We start from the raw sequence: 18,146 nt of genomic DNA on the forward strand, positions 1-18,146 counted from the left end.
GTTTACTGGCCTTTATATCATAATGGTAATCATTAAGACATAAGGTTTTCAAATTTTAAATAAAATAATGCCTGTAGATTGTTTAACATAGTCCATATCACTTAATAAGCACTCAATTAATGTTAATTATTGTCATTGTATTGCACAGTTTGTGACTGAGCAAGTCTTTGACTCAAGCAAATGATCAAAGAGATTGCATTTTAAATGTTTGCAGAATATATTAGCATTTAATAAGTAAATTATATTAAATAGCAAAAACTCTTTTCTACTCCAGTTTGTCAAGAAGTTCAAAATGTTTATTACTATTGAATCAAAAGTTTATTCATTCAGGCATGAAATTACACCCAAAGAAAGGGAGCAGCTGAGTGTGCCTGTAACCATCCTGTATCACATATTAATGTACCTAACTGCGGCATGACTATCTCCATGTTAATGCCTGCCATACAAAGTCATATTTTCCTGTAGAAACATCTTGAACATGATGTGATGAACCTTTAAGGTCCCCCTCCCCTCATCTCAAAGCCCACCCCATGCATGGCCTATGCTTCCTACTCATGTTCAGCCATCTGATTTCCATATCACCCACTCACTCTCACCAGCAAGCATTAGCATAACAGAGCTGTTGCATGACTTTGATTGAAGCCAGCTTGGGCTGAATTCAGAATCAAAGCATAATTTCGCAGAAATCAAATCTAATTTGCTGTGCATTGTATTTAAATTCTCAAAACACAGTTTCAAGTGAACTGGACTAGACCTCTAATCTTGATTGACCTTTTTATAGATCAGGTCAACTTCTCTGGAAATCACACAACATACTTTTCTCATAGAGATATTGTTTTTTAATGTGTAAGTGTTGATTAAATACTGAACTGCATCACTCTGCTCCATCTCATTTCTTCTTATAGCTAAAGCAATAAGGTATAATCACTTGACATAGCAGGCAAGTAGGTTATTGCAGCATAGTTACAGGAAATTTGTCTAATGTTTTCAGGTTTTAGAGAGGACATAAATATGTATTTCATAGTCATCTGTCTTAATAAACATCAGAGAATTGCCATTTTTATAACTAGCATATTCTTTTGGAGTTTATAACTCAATATCCTTAATTCACATTGGGTTTAAATTGTGTTTTGAATTGTCATCTTGAGGACCTAATTGTGTTTTTTTCATATTTAATGAGAACCATTGTATAAAATCCCTTTTATGTATATCCCACTTCCCACTATGATGCTGTGTTGATAAAAGGCCATCCCTGTCTACTCTCTCCCTTTGGTGCCATCAGCCAAGTACTGTCTTTTCAAACCATTCTCACTGCCACCTGGCAGAGATGCGGAAACTGTGGAGTGTCATCAGAAGAATAATTGATGCTGTTTTTCATTTTAAAACCTCAAAAGTAAATTCCTTGAGCTTATATGCCTTCACAGAAGATTGCAATATAGATCTTGGGCAGAGAAAGAGAATCTACAAAAGTAAAAGTGATCGTTGCAATTTTATTTGTTGGCCTGACTTTGGGTGACAAAAGGACATACATTTTCAGAGACTCAAAAGCTTTTTAGATTGTTTTGCTAAATGATTCAACATTTTTAGTTTTCTTTAAAAAAAATTTACACCTGACAATTCTGGTTCTATTGAGACCCACGAGGCTATTGACATGAAATTTGTCTAATGTTTTCATGTTTTAGAGAGGACATAATTATGTATTTCATAGTCATCTGTCTTAACAAACATCAGAGAATTGCCATTTTTATAACTAGCATATTTTTTGGAGTTTATAACTCGATATCCTTAATTCATATTGGGTTTAAATTGTGTTTTGAATTGTCATCTTGAGGACCTAATTGTGTTATTTTACATTAGAAATAGAGCATATTTATAATAACTTAGAATTAAAGTATAATATAAATAGATATCACAGGAAAAAGAGAGTTTTTAGGATTGATGGCTTTTGGTTAGTGGTCTTTAAAAAATATAAAACTGGAAAAAAGTTCAAGAAATTATGATTTCCTGGTCTTTCAGAATGATATCATGAGTGGTAAATATTATGTTGTGATACTGTAGCACTTCATTTTTGTGTAGGAGTTCTGATGAAATGTTTTCTTTAGGTGCTACTCATAGCAATTCTCACTGGATTTTCTGTCCCAACTTGCCAAGGTGTTCCAGCCTTTGTCTCTGTCTTTCTAATCATCATCTCCAATCACCATCTACATTGCTTCCAGAGCATTCTTTTTAAAACCATATATCTGATATCTATTTTGCAAAATCATCTTTGAAAAGATCTTAATAGCTTTCAGGACACAATTTTCAACTCCTTTGTATAAATTATCTGGTCTTATCTATATCAGCTCTGTACACCAGGTTTCTTCTACTTTTAAAACTCTTTATCTTCCTGTACCAAATCCAGTTCCACAGGTCTTTGCCTTATGTTTGGTGCCTTTGTTCTGTGACCTTAATTCTCTTCATCTAGTGATCTCTTACCTGTGCTTCAAAACACAGCTCATTTTCTATTATTGTACAAATCGTGTAATGGTGTGTTTGTTTCCTGAGAAATCTCTGCCATAGGACAAGTAGGACGAGAGCACCTCCTAACACCTCTTTTTTCCCCTCTCTTTTTTATTTTATTTTGGGTGTCCTGGAGATGGAACCCAGAGCCTGTGAATGCTAGACAAGAGCTCTAATAGTGAGCTACACCCCCACTCAAGTGCCATGTTATATTTGGCTTCCCATGCCCTGAAACAAGCAGAATGTCTTAGAATTTGTTTTCAGTCAGTACATTTTGAATGAATGAATGGAAGAACTCTAGCTTCTCAGGAAAGTGTATGCATAGATATGGCCAATTCTGAATCCTTTTGGGGCGGGCTGTATTTTAGCAGCTGTGATAAAACTATAGGATGAGGATTTCAAAAATGTTTTACAAAAACACTCTTCTAAAACACATTTTCAAACATTTAAGTATCAAATTCAACGAAGTCTATAGCTATTTCTAAATTACAGATAGTGATTTTACTGACAGGTAGATGACAGAAAATAAAATGCTTAAAACTCTGTTTTCATTTATGTTTTATTTGATGATTTCAATCTGTTATTGCTTTTTTAAAATATATATATATATATATATATATATATATATATATATATATATATATATATATATATATATAGTTTAAGTACCAGGTTCTCATGTCTTACTAACTAGTTATATAGGCCAATTTAAATTTTTTCTCACCCAAAGCTGTGCAAATGAACTAATAAGCTGAACAGGCAACTTTTATTAAAGAGTGTCAAATAACTGATTTTGACTGAATTGGGTTTTTAATTTTTGAAGATGACATATAAGCTAAATTCCTCAATACTTCTCAAAAAGCTAATGTCCACATTGGCATTATTACTTTTCTTTTTAGGATTTCATACAACTATACACTGATTCTTAAATATTTCATAACATTTTTTTCTAGAAAAATCCCATATTATAGATGATAAAGATCAACCTTTAATCTTCTGTGGCAAAAATAATCCAGTGGTTTCACATTTCTGCTGAAAAATGAATACTGCTGTGCTTTAAAAGTTTTTCCTAAAGTAATTTTGTAACATTGATTTAAACTATCATTTATATTAGCAAACATGGAACAAAAATCAATGTATCTGCTGATTCAGGAGAAGTGTGTAGAAATAACAAGTAGATTGTGAGAGGCCTGTAATCTTCTGAGCATGCCAGGCAACATAAACCACACTCTGTCCAAATAGAGCCATAAATCCGGGTTCTCTGTACTGTTAGAATGAGTCTTCCATTATCTTTAGTTATAGAAAAGAATTTCACTTAGTAGATTTATCCCTTCTGTCCTTGGGGTATGTGTTGGATATCTTGAATTAGGATCCAGGAAAATAGAACACCTAAAAAAATAAATCAATACAAATCTCACTGAATTCTTTTTGAGAAAAATACCTCTGCTTTCACAGTGATAGCATTTTTGTTAGGATGAATGATTGGTTTTAGGTTTGGGGCACCATGTATTTATTCTGTTCTTAGATTTGCAGTTATGCACTTGAAAAACGTAAAAGAAATTCAGGTGAACTCTTTTATTGGATGTTGCTGATTGTCAGAGTTCTTTAGAGCTCACCTTTTAGCTGATGTATACCAGATTCTAAAACTTAGAGTAGATTTGAAAGTGTTTCCTTGGTCTTAGTTTTCTAGCATAAGCAACTAGTTAAAATAGAAACAGATGATCAGAAAAGTCATGGGATACACATGGTGTTTACAACTGATGTGGGTTTGGTGCTGAAGAAGATGTCCTTGGGAACATTTCTAGCTATACATTCTCTTGCTTTTTACTCCTTTGTCTCTCTTTATCATTAGGTTCCAATCTAAATTTTTCTGTCTTAGCATTTTTACCCCATCCCTGCCCTCTTTCTTTCTTTCTTTTTGTATTATATCTAGATAGATAGATAGATAGATAGATAGATAGACAGATATCTTCTGATATAGATATAGATATAGATAGATTAAACCCTGGGGTGCTCTAATTTGATACATTTATTTATATTGTTTGTTATTTCAAATATGTAACTTCCATCCCTTAAATAATTCAATGTCTTTAATCTTCAAATCTTGAATTCCAGAATATAAGAATTTTAATAATATGGATCATATATTATGCCTTCTGACATCCCATTGCCTCATTCAATATCTTACAAATATTGTAATAAAATGAGTGTGTACTAGGAGATGGATTTTAAAGGAGGAGATAATTGTGTAAAGGAGTGACTCCTTTCCATGTTTTTCTATTAAAAAACATAACCAAATCATTTTTATAAAAAATGTTAGAATCATAAGGGATCAATTTTCCCATATAAGTAGGTGGGACACAGGGATATAATATAATGGACAATATTTAAAATAGATCTGCTAATAAGTTTTCTCACATTATTTCCCCAATCCCTCAGTGTTTTAAGAAATGCATACAAGTAAGTAAAAAATTGCTCTCTGGCACTGAGCAATGCACCCAGAGCCAGATTTTCTCTTTGATATCTTTTTCTTTGACAATGGTTGATATTTACACATTTTCTTTCCTTTTAAATTATAGCTCCTCCACAGTTTGTGGTTAGGCCAAGAGATCAGATTGTTGCTCAAGGTCGAACTGCAACATTTCCCTGTGAAACTAAAGAAAATCCCCAGCCAGCTGTGTTTTGGCAGAAAGAAGGCAGCCAGGTGAGTGTGAGGCTAGACTGCTTTTCTGAAGTCTCTGAACTTTGCTGACTTTGGTACTCCCTGAAGCTTGCCTTGCCTCCATTGCTATCAGATGCTGAACTTATTTTATTGCTAAAAGAAAGACAAATGATTCTAAAATAAGTGAAAGACAGATGTTCTAGCACTTTTTATTTGCTATTGGTAATCTTTGAAAATCCTGCATTTTGCAAGAAACAGAGTGTAGCAAACTTATTTTAAAAATCCAACCAAACCTCTGTAGATATTTAAATCTCTGCAGGTTAAGGTGATTTTGCTTTCTTGCAAAGGATTAGTCTGTGTAAGTGAGTTGGTACATACAAAGAGCTGAGAACAGTTCCTCGCTCATGGAAGATGATCAAAAAATATTTCTAGCATTTATTGGCATAGATCCAATATCCCTCCACTCCTAGATAGAAAATATAAATGACTTTTAAAAATTATTAATTTAAGCCTGTTTCCACTTAAGAGTTGACGAAATCTTTTCTTTCATTTTCCCTTCTGGATTTCTTCACAGCAGGGTAAAACAGAAATAATATATTACACAAAGAGCCAATACATACCTTATCTTTGCTTTGCTCTTTCTGGACATGATGGCCTCTCAATGTCTCTCCCAAAGCCAACTGGATACATTACTTTTATAATTTAGCACTTGGTCCAAATTCAGAGAGTGTTTAGCCTATACCTTCTGAGGCAATGAATGGAACTTTCAGCTAAAATTAGATCAGAGATTGTGATCTTTGCATAAAAATTTGTGCATTCCTGAGAGATCCTGAATTATTTTGTGCTAGATTCTCTAAAATCCTCCAGACAAGAAATGTAGTTCTTGTGGTACTCTTCCCCAGCACATTCTGATACTAGTCCAGGTTCTGAAAAAATTTCTCAGGGATTAATTGAAAATATTATTATAAGTCATAGGAAATCTGAAAACTTGGCCAGCAATAGGGAATGGTTTTAGCTACATTAAGAGAACCTATTGATTAGAACTCATATATGTCTGTCCTTCTGGAGAGCCTCTAGGAAGTCCTGCTCAGCCATGCTTTCTAATTTGTAGGGGTTCCTCTGCATTCCTGAACCACCCCCAAACTAGCAGTTATAAACTCTGAATTGACACCTGGTCATTCTTACTTTCTCAACACTCCTTGTTACTTCCCCTCTGAGTCAGGGATGTAAAGGCAATGAAGAAAAGAGAGTCATGCCCACTGCCTTATCCCATTATCAGAATTATCAGACTTCAATTCCCAATTTTTTTTATCATTTAACAGCTATAAAATGTATTTCTCTTCATAGATTTTCTTGACTATTCTTTTCAGTTTATTTCACATGAATTTATCCCAAAAATTCCAGTAAGTATGAAAAAAAAGATATGATAGTTAAACACACACATGCATACACACTCACAACCTTTAAAGGAGAGGCCTTAAAGCCATTTTCCTCCTTTTTTTGTTGCACAGTATTTGTAAGTGTTTTTCAACTTTACTAAAGCTAGTTTTTATACTAATCTGAAATTTTGGGTTATACATCTTACCTCCCATGAGTTATGAAGATTTCATAAATAATTGTAAATGTAAAAGGAATTTACATGTTATGAAGATAACACAAATTGCTATTTTGTCACTGATAGCAAACATAATGATGAGAAGCAATTTGATTATTGCAAATTCACACTTTAAGTCATGTTTTGAGTGAAATCTCATAATGTTTTCTGATATATATATATATATATATATATATATATATATATATATATGATTTATTTTTGTAAGATTATTTCATGTGTACATAATATCCCTCTAAATAGCTCCAAGGTAGATAAAAAATGTTTTTTTTTCCTGTAGTCTAATTCACATATGGTATCAAACATTGTTTTTAATGGTTATGAAAATAGTTATCAAAAGCATTGAAGTATTCCTTTTCCTATTTGACAATGTAGCATGTAAATCCATATATACTATAGCTAAGGATGCCACAAAATTTCTACTTAGCTTCTTTGGCTTGTTTATTATCATATCAGAGGGAGAGAGAGTAAAGAGAAGTGCTTGAGCAAACTGTAAATTTTCAAATCATGAATTAGGATATTAGGAAAAATAAATTGGTCTTACTGTTTGTAGTATCCAATTTCTATGGTGATCTATGACTATCCATCAGTAGAAAGAGTGAAGTGCTTGGACTTAATGGTCCATATTCCCCAATATGTGCTGATAATGCCAATTAGTACTAATAGGATTCTCAGACACTTCAAGGCAAGCAGAGCTCTGTCGAGTGCCTTGGTTTTGCTTATAATCCATTTTCCTTTGGCCATGTCATACAAGCAGGAAATAAAGATGATGGGTTAATCTCAATCAAATGCCATTTTCCATGTAAATGGATCATTTAGAAGGTGGACTTATATTACATCCTAGAGGAAAAGATCCCAGAGAGAATTAGCCCATCTGATAGATTGGTGCTATGTAAATTGGTATTCTAATGGCTAATTGTAAGAAAGTGCACATTTTGAGTTATTGTATCATTTTCAAGTGCCTTTAAATTTAGACCCTTCTCTTTTGGATGGTTTATTTCTGTAATATATTTGGATTCCACGTGAGATTTAACTTGTTCTCAAATTATGTTTCATATGCATGAAAATATCTAGACTTAGATAGTAATACAAATTTTAAAAGAGGGAAACAGTTTTTTTGAAATCATATCCATGTCAGGCTAGCAAACATCTCTTCTTTTAGGAGTTTAATAACATGGTAATGTTTATGTAAAGTGGGCTAATAGTGTCACACTTGAATCTAATAAAGTGGACATCCATCATGTTGCAATAAAGAGAAGAGCTTCTAATTAAAGTAGGACATCATTTGCAGGATTAAAGTCATTTAGCGTAATTGAAAAGTGTTAATACCTTATTTTATCCTCTTCCATTGGTAGTACTTCAAGGGTAAAAACATTTTAAGGTGAAAATGTGTCTTGTGCCTTTAATTGAATGTTATTACCTCCTGATTGCAACTTATTGAAAATGTTTAATTACAAACCTGGAAAATTAATTACTATATTGAGAAACAGATCCCCGAGGGTTATAATGTTCTTTTTTGTAAGTAAATAGAACATAAAAATTGATATGTTCTTATTTATAATCCAACTTGGAAACATACCTCAATATGATTTATTATATCCAAATGTTTTTCTTAATTTAACAACAGTAAAGTGACATAGGTCATCTAAATTGATGTTACTGCACTCATATAAAAACTTTCAACATTTATGATTAGGTTATATGAGATATATGATAGGCTTTTTTGTGATATATAGTAAAGTGTTTTTTAAAAATAATACTTCAAAATTGTTTGGTTGAACATTCTAACTTCCATAATTATTCTACATCCTTTAATTTTCAGCCATTGATTTTATCATGCTTAGATTAGGATTTGTCAATAGCTCTTTGGGAAGTTGTCATGGTTTGCAGTGCATTATAGCAATACACTCAGCTTTGTCTGTCAGTCAAAGACACACACATTTTGAAAAATGTTAGAATTTAATTTGTTGTCCTAAAATATTCAAAATTATCAGTGACAATTGGAATTATATTTTACATTCTTTGTTTCTTGTAAGTTTAGAAAAGACCTACACATTTATTGTTACTCTCTTGATTCTTACCTTGTGTAGAAGTTAAATCATATGAGCATTAATCTGCCCATTTTATAGATGAGGAAAACTTGTTTTAGAGAGAGTAAATGGCTGAGATCAAGAAACCTTAATGTTACCCTGATTTTATCATTACATGCTGTACATATGTGCTGAATTTTTATACTGTAGCCCATTAAAATGTACAAGCATTATATACCAATCAAAACTTAAAAATTAAAGACAGATCCAGCTCTTTAAAAATGCAGGTGATCATTCCTTTAACTGAAGTATATTGAGGTCATAGAGCATACACCATGATTGGAAACTTTCCCAGTTAGTTTTCCCACTACCCGACCTATAATTATTTTGAAACTTTTTTGTTTAAATCTATACATCTTTTTACCAATCATATTTTTCATAACTATAATATTTGTTGTTAATGCGATTTTCCTTGTAAATGGTAAAAAAAAATATTGATAACATTGTGTTTGCTTCTACAGAACCTACTTTTCCCAAACCAACCCCAGCAGCCCAACAGTAGATGTTCAGTGTCACCAACTGGAGACCTCACCATTACCACCATTCAGCGCTCAGAAGCGGGTTACTACATCTGCCAGGCCTTGACTGTGGCAGGAAGCATTTTAGCAAAAGCTCAACTGGAGGTTACTGATGGTGCGATATTGTTTTTAGATTCGTCTCATAAAAAATATGATTTTTTATTTCAAGATACACATTAGATGTGGGTTTTTTCTACTTGTTAAATGGCTTAGATCAATGTTTATCCTCTAAATTTAAATCTAGGTAAAGTAACACATTTTAACAGTTTTTAATTTACCTGCCAGTATTTCCTTTAATGCCATTAAAGGCAGCCCATTTTAATCTTAAAAACATTGATTTGGAGGAAATTTTAATTTTAAATTTAAAGTAATTTTAAAGAAATGACATCAAAATTATTGTGTTTACAAGTATAATCTGAATACTTTTAGTTAGTCTTATGTTGACATGACTGCTTCTCAAAGATGTTAATAATTTTATATTTTATTGCAGAATAAGAGATATCATCTTTAATATTATCAGTGAAACAGAGAATTAGTTTTTTAGTTATCTAATCACATTATGACATTCCTCTGCCTTTAATTATACATTCACTAAGTTAAATTAATTAAGTACTTTTGGAAGCACTGATGAATGCTAAAATTATTATTTTTTACTTGCATGTATATACTTTGAATCTTAACTGAGACACTTACATTCAGAGTGAAAGTTGAAAATGTTCTGATCTTTCCCCAAGGTTCATCACAATTGACAGTTAGGAAGTTGTAGCTAATTTTTGAGCCTCTGAGCATGAATGTATTCCCTATTCTTCCATGCCTTAAATTAAAACTTTCTATTGCTGTCTTATATTGGTGAGCTTTTTGTGTTTGTTTTCCCTTCGCATTCTGGTTAATGAGATATAAGACTTTTCATCTGTGGTTTCTCTAATTCTCTGCTGGTTAAATTTCAATGTGATTTCATAGAATTTGAATTTACGTGTAGATTAAAAGGTCATTTAAAATTAATAGAAAGGCAGTATTTTTTAATATCTGTCCATGGTATGGCCTGATTCAGCACCATGTCAGTAATGGGAATAAATAAGACAGACAAACACTGGCTGTGAAGACATTGAGTCATTAATGTCTGCACCTGCTAATGCTCTGGAGATTTATGGACTGGAGCTGAAAGAAGAAGTCAGGTTCAAGGGTAACAGTGATAAGAAATCCTTCTTTAAATAGGCAGTGCTTCCTTAAAGCCTCTTTGATGGTTTCTACCTCTTTGTTTATTTAAAAAGAGTGAAAGATAATTATGAATATTTTAAAAGTACTCATATATTCTATCAGTAAAAATTTATAGGTATTTAAATTGGAAAACAAGATATCTGGGTCTAAACCTAAGATTTACTCTAAATTGCTATATTTCAAACATAATGCTTAAAATATCTACTATAATCTAGCTACTTGAAGCATTTTACTTGAGAGAGACCGAGCTTAAATGAATAATTTGCTATGAAAAAGCAGACATATATGTAGAAAACAAAATAAGTGAATTAGAAGAGGTAGTGGTTTCAAATGATAGGGTTCATGAGACAGGTAGATATTGAGAATTATTTTTGATACAATGAATTGAAAACTTATGTTAGTTGATGATATCTCACAGCTAGAATATCTATTCTAGGTCAAAATTAAAAAGGTCACGATGGAGTTTAAATTTTCAGTTGACTGAGATGGCTCTGAACATTTCATTACAACTGTTTCGAACATTAATTCCTACATTGATTTTTACTTAAGCAATCAAAAAGTCAAAGTTATTATGAATAACTATCTCTAAATATGAAATTGTGTCCTTGGCTGATGACTTCATCTTCTAGTCATACTTTAGGTTTTTCAGAATAGTTAGTGATTTAATCATATGTAAGTCATCATTTTCATTTTAGGTGTACTCTTTGATAAGATCTAGGGAAATTTTGAGTCAATTGAAATTGTAAATTGAAAAATATATATCATATTCAGATTATTCCATCTGTACCAATGTTTTTGTTATATCTTTGACATTAAACTCAATTACTGAGCATATATTTAATTTAAACATTCATATAGTATTCACATACTATTGCTAATAGTGATGAAATATGTCATGTCGAGTTACAGTTGTACAGATTATGGATTGAGGTAAGATGTTTCCAAATACTTAAGTTTCAAAATAGACCTCTAAAAGATCTTCTCATAGTTATTCACTTTTTTCCTTTGCCTTTATTTCAAAAAGTTAAAAAAAAAACTTGTAAAGAAAACTCTATGGGTGGAATGAATAGAATCTAAAAGGACTAGGAGCTGAAATGCATTTCTGTCTTATGCTGACTATAAATGTCAAATCATAATCTTACATGCATGGTTTATTAAGGATTTATAATGCATAGTTAGAGAAGACCATGGAGTTGTTCACAGATCACTGGAAACCCTAAATGTTCATTTAAACTTTGACCTTAATGTCATGGAAACCTTGTGGTCATCTTTCACCCATAACATCCTTGAAAGTGAGAATTCCTCTGGCCAGGAGATTTTCAATTCACTTATTGATCGAAGTCATTCAAAAGACAATGAACCACTCATAAAGAAAAAAAAAGGCAGAGGGGAATAATTAGATGACCTTTGGCTACATCTAATGATTTCAGAGATATGACAATAAAAGCAGGTTATAAGAAATTACTGGAATTCTTACGAAGAACTTAATTTGAAGCAAAGATGTAACATTTAAAATTTGATAAATAAGTTAGACTCTGAAGACCTATTTTTCTCGCCATATTAAAAAAATCCATTGATCTAGTTTTGTCTCATAAACGATTTATGTAAAACCATTAGCTTAAATTTCTATTTGCAAATTATTGCCAGATGTCTCAGAATTATTGTAATATTGGGCTCCCACATTCTCTTAAGCTTCTTCATTTGTTTCTAAAATGAAGAAAGTGATCAAAAAATCAGTGAAATAAGTAGTTCTAATTTTGATGTATGATCAAGTAATGGTTCTATGGTTTATTATAGTTTTTTTATTATCAATATAATAAATTCAGGTTCATTGGGGTCTACAGTGTCTTGACTTGTGGGGACCTATTATCCTAAGTTCTAATTTAAATTAAAATTGATTGGTTGTGTCATGGGTGGTTCGTAGAGGCCTGGTAATTTTAATGATTTCTTCCCCAAATCTGTGAACACTAGTATAAATATGATGCATACAGATGGAGACAGAGTCATGAAAATTGGTGTTTACAAACATGGATAGACAAAGGAATTGAGAACCTCAAGCAAAATTACTTTTCTAATTATTTACCTGGTAATAAAAAATAACTTTTTAGAGAAAAGAAACCATTTTTTTTTTTCATCACAGTTGCTAAACAATAATTTAAGTCCACTATTCTTTTTTATTTTCTGGGAGGATTTTTAAATATATATCTTATGTATTGGATGTTATATGTTCATATATGATATATATGATGGGTATTGAATAAATACACAAAGTAAGTTATAAGTAATATGTTTGGCTTTGGGGTTTTCTCCTTACTTCCGATATCAGTACTTTAAGACTATTGAATGCATAGGAGTTAAAATATACTAAATATGTCTTTATTCATCAGTTCTGACAGATAGACCTCCGCCCATAATTTTACAAGGCCCAGTAAACCAAACACTAGCAGTCGATGGTATAGCATTACTAAAATGTAAAGCCACTGGTGATCCTCTTCCAGTCATTAGCTGGTTAAAGGAGGGATTTACTTTTCTGGGTAGAATTTCAAGAGCACCTATACAAGAGAAAGGAACACTGCAAATTAAGAATTTATGGGTAAGCAATATTTGGTTTGCATTTGAGTCCTTGTCTTAACATAAGAACTGTTATAGGGAAATATTTTGTGGTGAACTTAAAATCTTACATCTTAGCATGCCTTCTGTGCATGTTACTTCTTACTGTAAAAATTCTTAGTTGAAATTAGAGCAAGGGTCTTTTCCTTATGTCACTCATAAATTCAAAACAGACCTAGAATCTTTTTACTCTTGTATCACATCTGCTATGTATGTAATTATTGAAACTATAAATCATAGTTTAATGATGTAAGGATAGTAGTATAATATATAAAATCCTTTGAAAAAGTGACAAATGCTTCTGATTTTACTATCACTGATGAAAGGTATATCATAGCAAGATGTAGATAAGTTGGCTTGGTCAAAAAATTGTGTAGAAAAAATAAAGGGATGAGACTGAATGCAAGAAAGGCAGGTTTGGCTAGTTAGAGAAAACCCATAGGTTTTAGGGGATGTTGCTGTGGTTTTTTTCATTTAAACCCCAGGATGAAAACAAATTGTTGGTGATCTTTTAACTGAAATGTATGCAACAGAGAAAGACCATTCCTGGAAATTTAACAATTTGGTACCTCTTCAGGAGCAACTCAAAATAATATGTGTGCTTCTGGATATTTTTTAACTATCTATTACAATGTAACAGTATTGGCAGTAAAACAATTATTAATATCTCATAGCTTATGTGAGTTAGAAGCATGACCATGACTTAATAGGGCCACCTGTTTCAGAGGCATAATCAGAGGTGCCAGTTAGAGGAGATGAGGGCTCATATGAAGATTGACAGGATAGATTTGCTTCCAATCATCATGACTGCTGGTAGACTAGAGTTATTTGGGTCTACTGGATTAACAACCTCAGTTTACTTGCTTTAGTATATTGCTATGTGGACTTTCTCAATATGCCTGTCTCCTTCCTCTATGTCAACAAGCAAGATCATCTCCTACCAAAATAGGCATTGCAATCCTATGTACGAAAGTCACAAACAAGGTATCTTAAAACCTTGAAACCAATGGTTTTCAATATACTCAGGTGGAATATGGAAATTGTAAAATCCAGGTGAATGTCACCATGAGCGATATCTGTTCTCTGCCAGTATATTCAACTCATTCAACCAAGAATAGTTACTCTACCCCTACTTACCCCATGTTGCAAGCATTACACTAAAGCTGGAGGATATATTCATACCACTGGGTTTGAGAGCCAGAATTAAGATACTGGGTATAATATAATGCATGAGGAAAAATGGAATGAAAACAGTTCAGTGGAAGAACAGTTAGTAGAAACTGGTATCTAGGTAGAAATTGAGAATGAAAGATAAAGAAAAAACAAACAAACAAGCAAAACCATATTGCTCAATTTTCACATTCAGAAGCTAAGGAGGAAAGTAAAAAATGTTCTACTATAAATGTTTTCAAATGAAAAGGATTCTTCCTGTATGGTGGGAAATGTTATCTACACTTAAATGTTTATCTGGTTATTTATCACTGTAACTAACACACACACACACACACACACACACACACACACACACACACACAAACACACACACACACACACACACACACACGCCAAATAGAAGAATGATCCTATTTTTGTAGCAAATACATGCTTACATTTTTAATTGTGTGTGTATGTGTGTATATATTAACACACACACACACACCACACACATATATGATTTTGAGACATAGGCATTAATTATTGCTCTTAAGTAACAAAACTACTGCCAAGTTCACTTAAAGGAAAATAAATTAATACAGACTCTTTTTAATGTGTCTTTTCATTGATTGTAAATTAGTTATTAACTTTCTTTGAACAAAATGGAAGTTATTAAAAAATTAATGCCAGCTCTCCTTGGGTAAACACTTTAACCTCTCTCTCTGGGAGCAAGGCAGCCTAGGGCAATGGAGGTTAATGCATTTTCACTGTATTGTTGAATTAAAGGGTATTCTCAGAGTCAAGATTCCTAGGAGTGTTTGAAAGAAGCAATTAAAGGTGCGTGCTTGATGATGTCAAACTCAATAGTCTCTAAGGGGCTTATCTGTAGCCAACTGCACAAGGAGAAAAGTAGGATGGAGTGAGCTAGAATATACACCTCTTAAAGCAGTTGGTGAGATGAATGGATAAGGTTGGAAGAGAAGTGAAGCATTCTTGTCCAGAAAAGTTATTATTTAAAATTAAAACAATAAAAGAGAGTAAAGTGCTGATGATTATGGTGATAAAATAGTGAGATGTATCAATGATATTCAGGCATTTGATAAACACCAAAGTAAGCACATCATTCTTTTTCTGTAAAATGAGTCTCTTTCCAGGAGGATTCAAATGGGCTTTTCAGTGTTTCACTTGCATAATCAAGAAAGGTTTTCTATAGGTCATGTTCTTTTGTGTCTCACTATTTCCTTTTCAGTATGTAAAGCAAGAGAAAAAAATAACATGATGAATACAGTGTTCTCATAGTCCAGCTAATTGGTAACTGAATCTGTATCTTTTGAGACGTAGAATATTCCAGTACTCATTAAAACCTAGCTACCACAGCTATTGTCAGGTTGTATCTCCACACAATGACAAGGAGCTACAGTTAAAAAGCATCACCTACATACTCTTCTTTTAGCATTTGCACAGAATAACAAGTGCTATGTTTTAGTTCAACAGCTATAATAAAATGCAAATTTTTTTACTCTTTCACAGTCCATATTCAAATGAACATCCCATTAAAATCCAACCCTGGCTTATTATATTTAGTTTGTGAGTGATGCTTCTTAAATGCAAAGAATTCTAATGACTATAATGTGAACACAGCCACATTTGAAAGAATGGCTCATTCTACAATGGCTATTCCCATCATCCCTCTGTGTAATAGAAGACAATTGTACAGAGATAATATGGCAAAGAATGACGTGCAAGAGCAATTTGAAACTTAAGTTAAAATACATAATGACATTTGCAATCAATTAAAACAGTGAAATGGCAGTAACATCCATGCACTAATGATATACCTGAGAATCCATTCTGAAAGCTAGAATCATCAATACACTTACATTTTGAACCTGACAGATGCAATATTCTATGAACTCCCACATTTCACCAACAATTAAGTTCATGTTCATCACAGTTTTAATCTATGTCTTCTGCCTTGCTTTATTCTCTTTTTTTCATGAGCCTCTCTTCCCAGTCTCACTTCTCCTGTACTCCTAAACCCAACCTAAGTGAGTGTTGTTTACCATGGAAGCCCACAAGTCTCAACCACAGTGAGGACTTTTGAATTACATCTTTTATTGACCTTGGGGCTATTTTCAAATTATAATGAGAGAATCTTTTGGCTTAGATTTGTAAAAGAGACCTCTTTTTAAGTGTCCTTGGCTGTTCTTCAACGAGTAATGAAAACATTTTCAGTCCTCAATGAAATGTCAGTTTTTAAAAATGTTTAAATTTTGTTAGATTATTTTTATGATCCCTTTCAACACTAACTCCATAGTCAGTATTTGTTGATTTACGTATGACACAACTTTCTTTTACTGGATTCTGCACTGCTACAATTTACATAGAAGTGAATACTGAACTCCTTAAAAGAAAAAAAAAATTCTTCTTAAAAAATATTTTTCTTCTTTTTTTTTCATGTTTTTAAAAAGAAAGAAAGTATGGCCTCCTATTATCTCATTGCTAATTTATTCCAGAGAAAATAGTTTATTTAAAACAGAAAAAAAAAACAGAAAAGACAGCTTTTTATTTCTGATGGTGTGTAGCCTTATGATATTATGAATGAATTCTGTCCTGAGTTGTCTATATTTAACTCAGGCTCCATTATAAAATGGAATTAAGAGATTAGTATTATCAAAAAAGAAAAAAAGACAAATAGAATTTATCCTATACATTTAATTGTAGAAATATAATTTTGCAAACTTTCAAATCAATGCTATGAATAACATTGTATGAATTTATTTTAATATTTCATATATATAAAATTAATGCATTATTTAGATGGGCAAATGGTATCTTTAAAAAAATCAAATATTACCTGGTTGATATTGAGTAATTATTCTGCACACTGATTACAGTTGAATTCTCTCCTTCCATGCATGCTAGATTTCTGACACTGGCACTTACACTTGTGTGGCTACAAGTTCAAGTGGGGAGACTTCCTGGAGTGCAGTACTGGATCTGACAGGTGAGCTCTTTGTGAACCATCTTAGCAGCAGAAATCTTGAGCCTCATAATGATGGTTTCTTATTAAATAACAAGGTAGTGGACGATCAAAGTTTTAATTGATTGAATGTAAATCTAAGTCTGTACATTCAGTACCACTTTTTAAGCCCTCTACCAGTTCACACTCAGCATTACATTTGTGAAATTTAGTACATTGGTTCTTGAAAACTTTGTTATTTTACATCCTCTTAAGTGCAGGCAATTCTAGTGATCATGTGTGAAAGTAGAGTTTGCATTTACTAATGTGTATGGAAAGCAGATATTCACTTACATAGATGCTACTGATTAATGAAGATGAATTGTTCACCATCTAAGCCAACTTCTTTAGTAGACTGTTTTTTTCTTGTAAGCATCAATGTCAACATGACTGATCAGGAACAAAGTTTATTCTGTCTGTCTTCTATAGAATCTGGAGCAACAATCAGTAAAAATTATGATTTAAATGACCTGCCAGGACCACCATCAAAACCACAGGTCACTGATGTTACTAAGAATAGTGTTACCTTGTCCTGGCAACCAGGTACCCCTGGAACTCTTCCAGCAAGTGCATATATCATTGAAGCTTTCAGGTATGGCATGATTTCTTTTTTCTTAGTTGTGTTTTTAATTTAGCTCTTAAGTACTAAAGCCTCACCTGAGCTATCTGGCTGTGTTATGATAAGAATGGGTTCAATGGATGCATTTGAAGAATTTATCTTTTATATCAGTATTTATTCAAGAACAGACTTTATGTT

The 18,146-nt window shown here is 32.4% G+C and overlaps 1 protein-coding gene across 1 annotated transcript in view; it reads left to right on the plus strand.

The window, feature by feature from the left end:
• The window catches only part of LOC143387348 (roundabout homolog 2-like), a 144,685-nt gene that overhangs the window by 33,915 nt on the left and 92,624 nt on the right, over window positions 1–18,146 (plus strand). Inside the window, 5 exon segments of the mRNA XM_076841835.1 lie at window positions 5,079–5,203; window positions 9,328–9,499; window positions 12,990–13,195; window positions 17,293–17,374; window positions 17,819–17,981. Coding sequence (XP_076697950.1) covers window positions 5,079–5,203; window positions 9,328–9,499; window positions 12,990–13,195; window positions 17,293–17,374; window positions 17,819–17,981 — 748 coding nt within the window.

The sequence above is a fragment of the Callospermophilus lateralis genome, unplaced genomic scaffold, assembly GCF_048772815.1.
Source record: "Callospermophilus lateralis isolate mCalLat2 unplaced genomic scaffold, mCalLat2.hap1 Scaffold_1909, whole genome shotgun sequence".
Lineage (NCBI taxonomy): Eukaryota > Metazoa > Chordata > Mammalia > Rodentia > Sciuridae > Callospermophilus > Callospermophilus lateralis.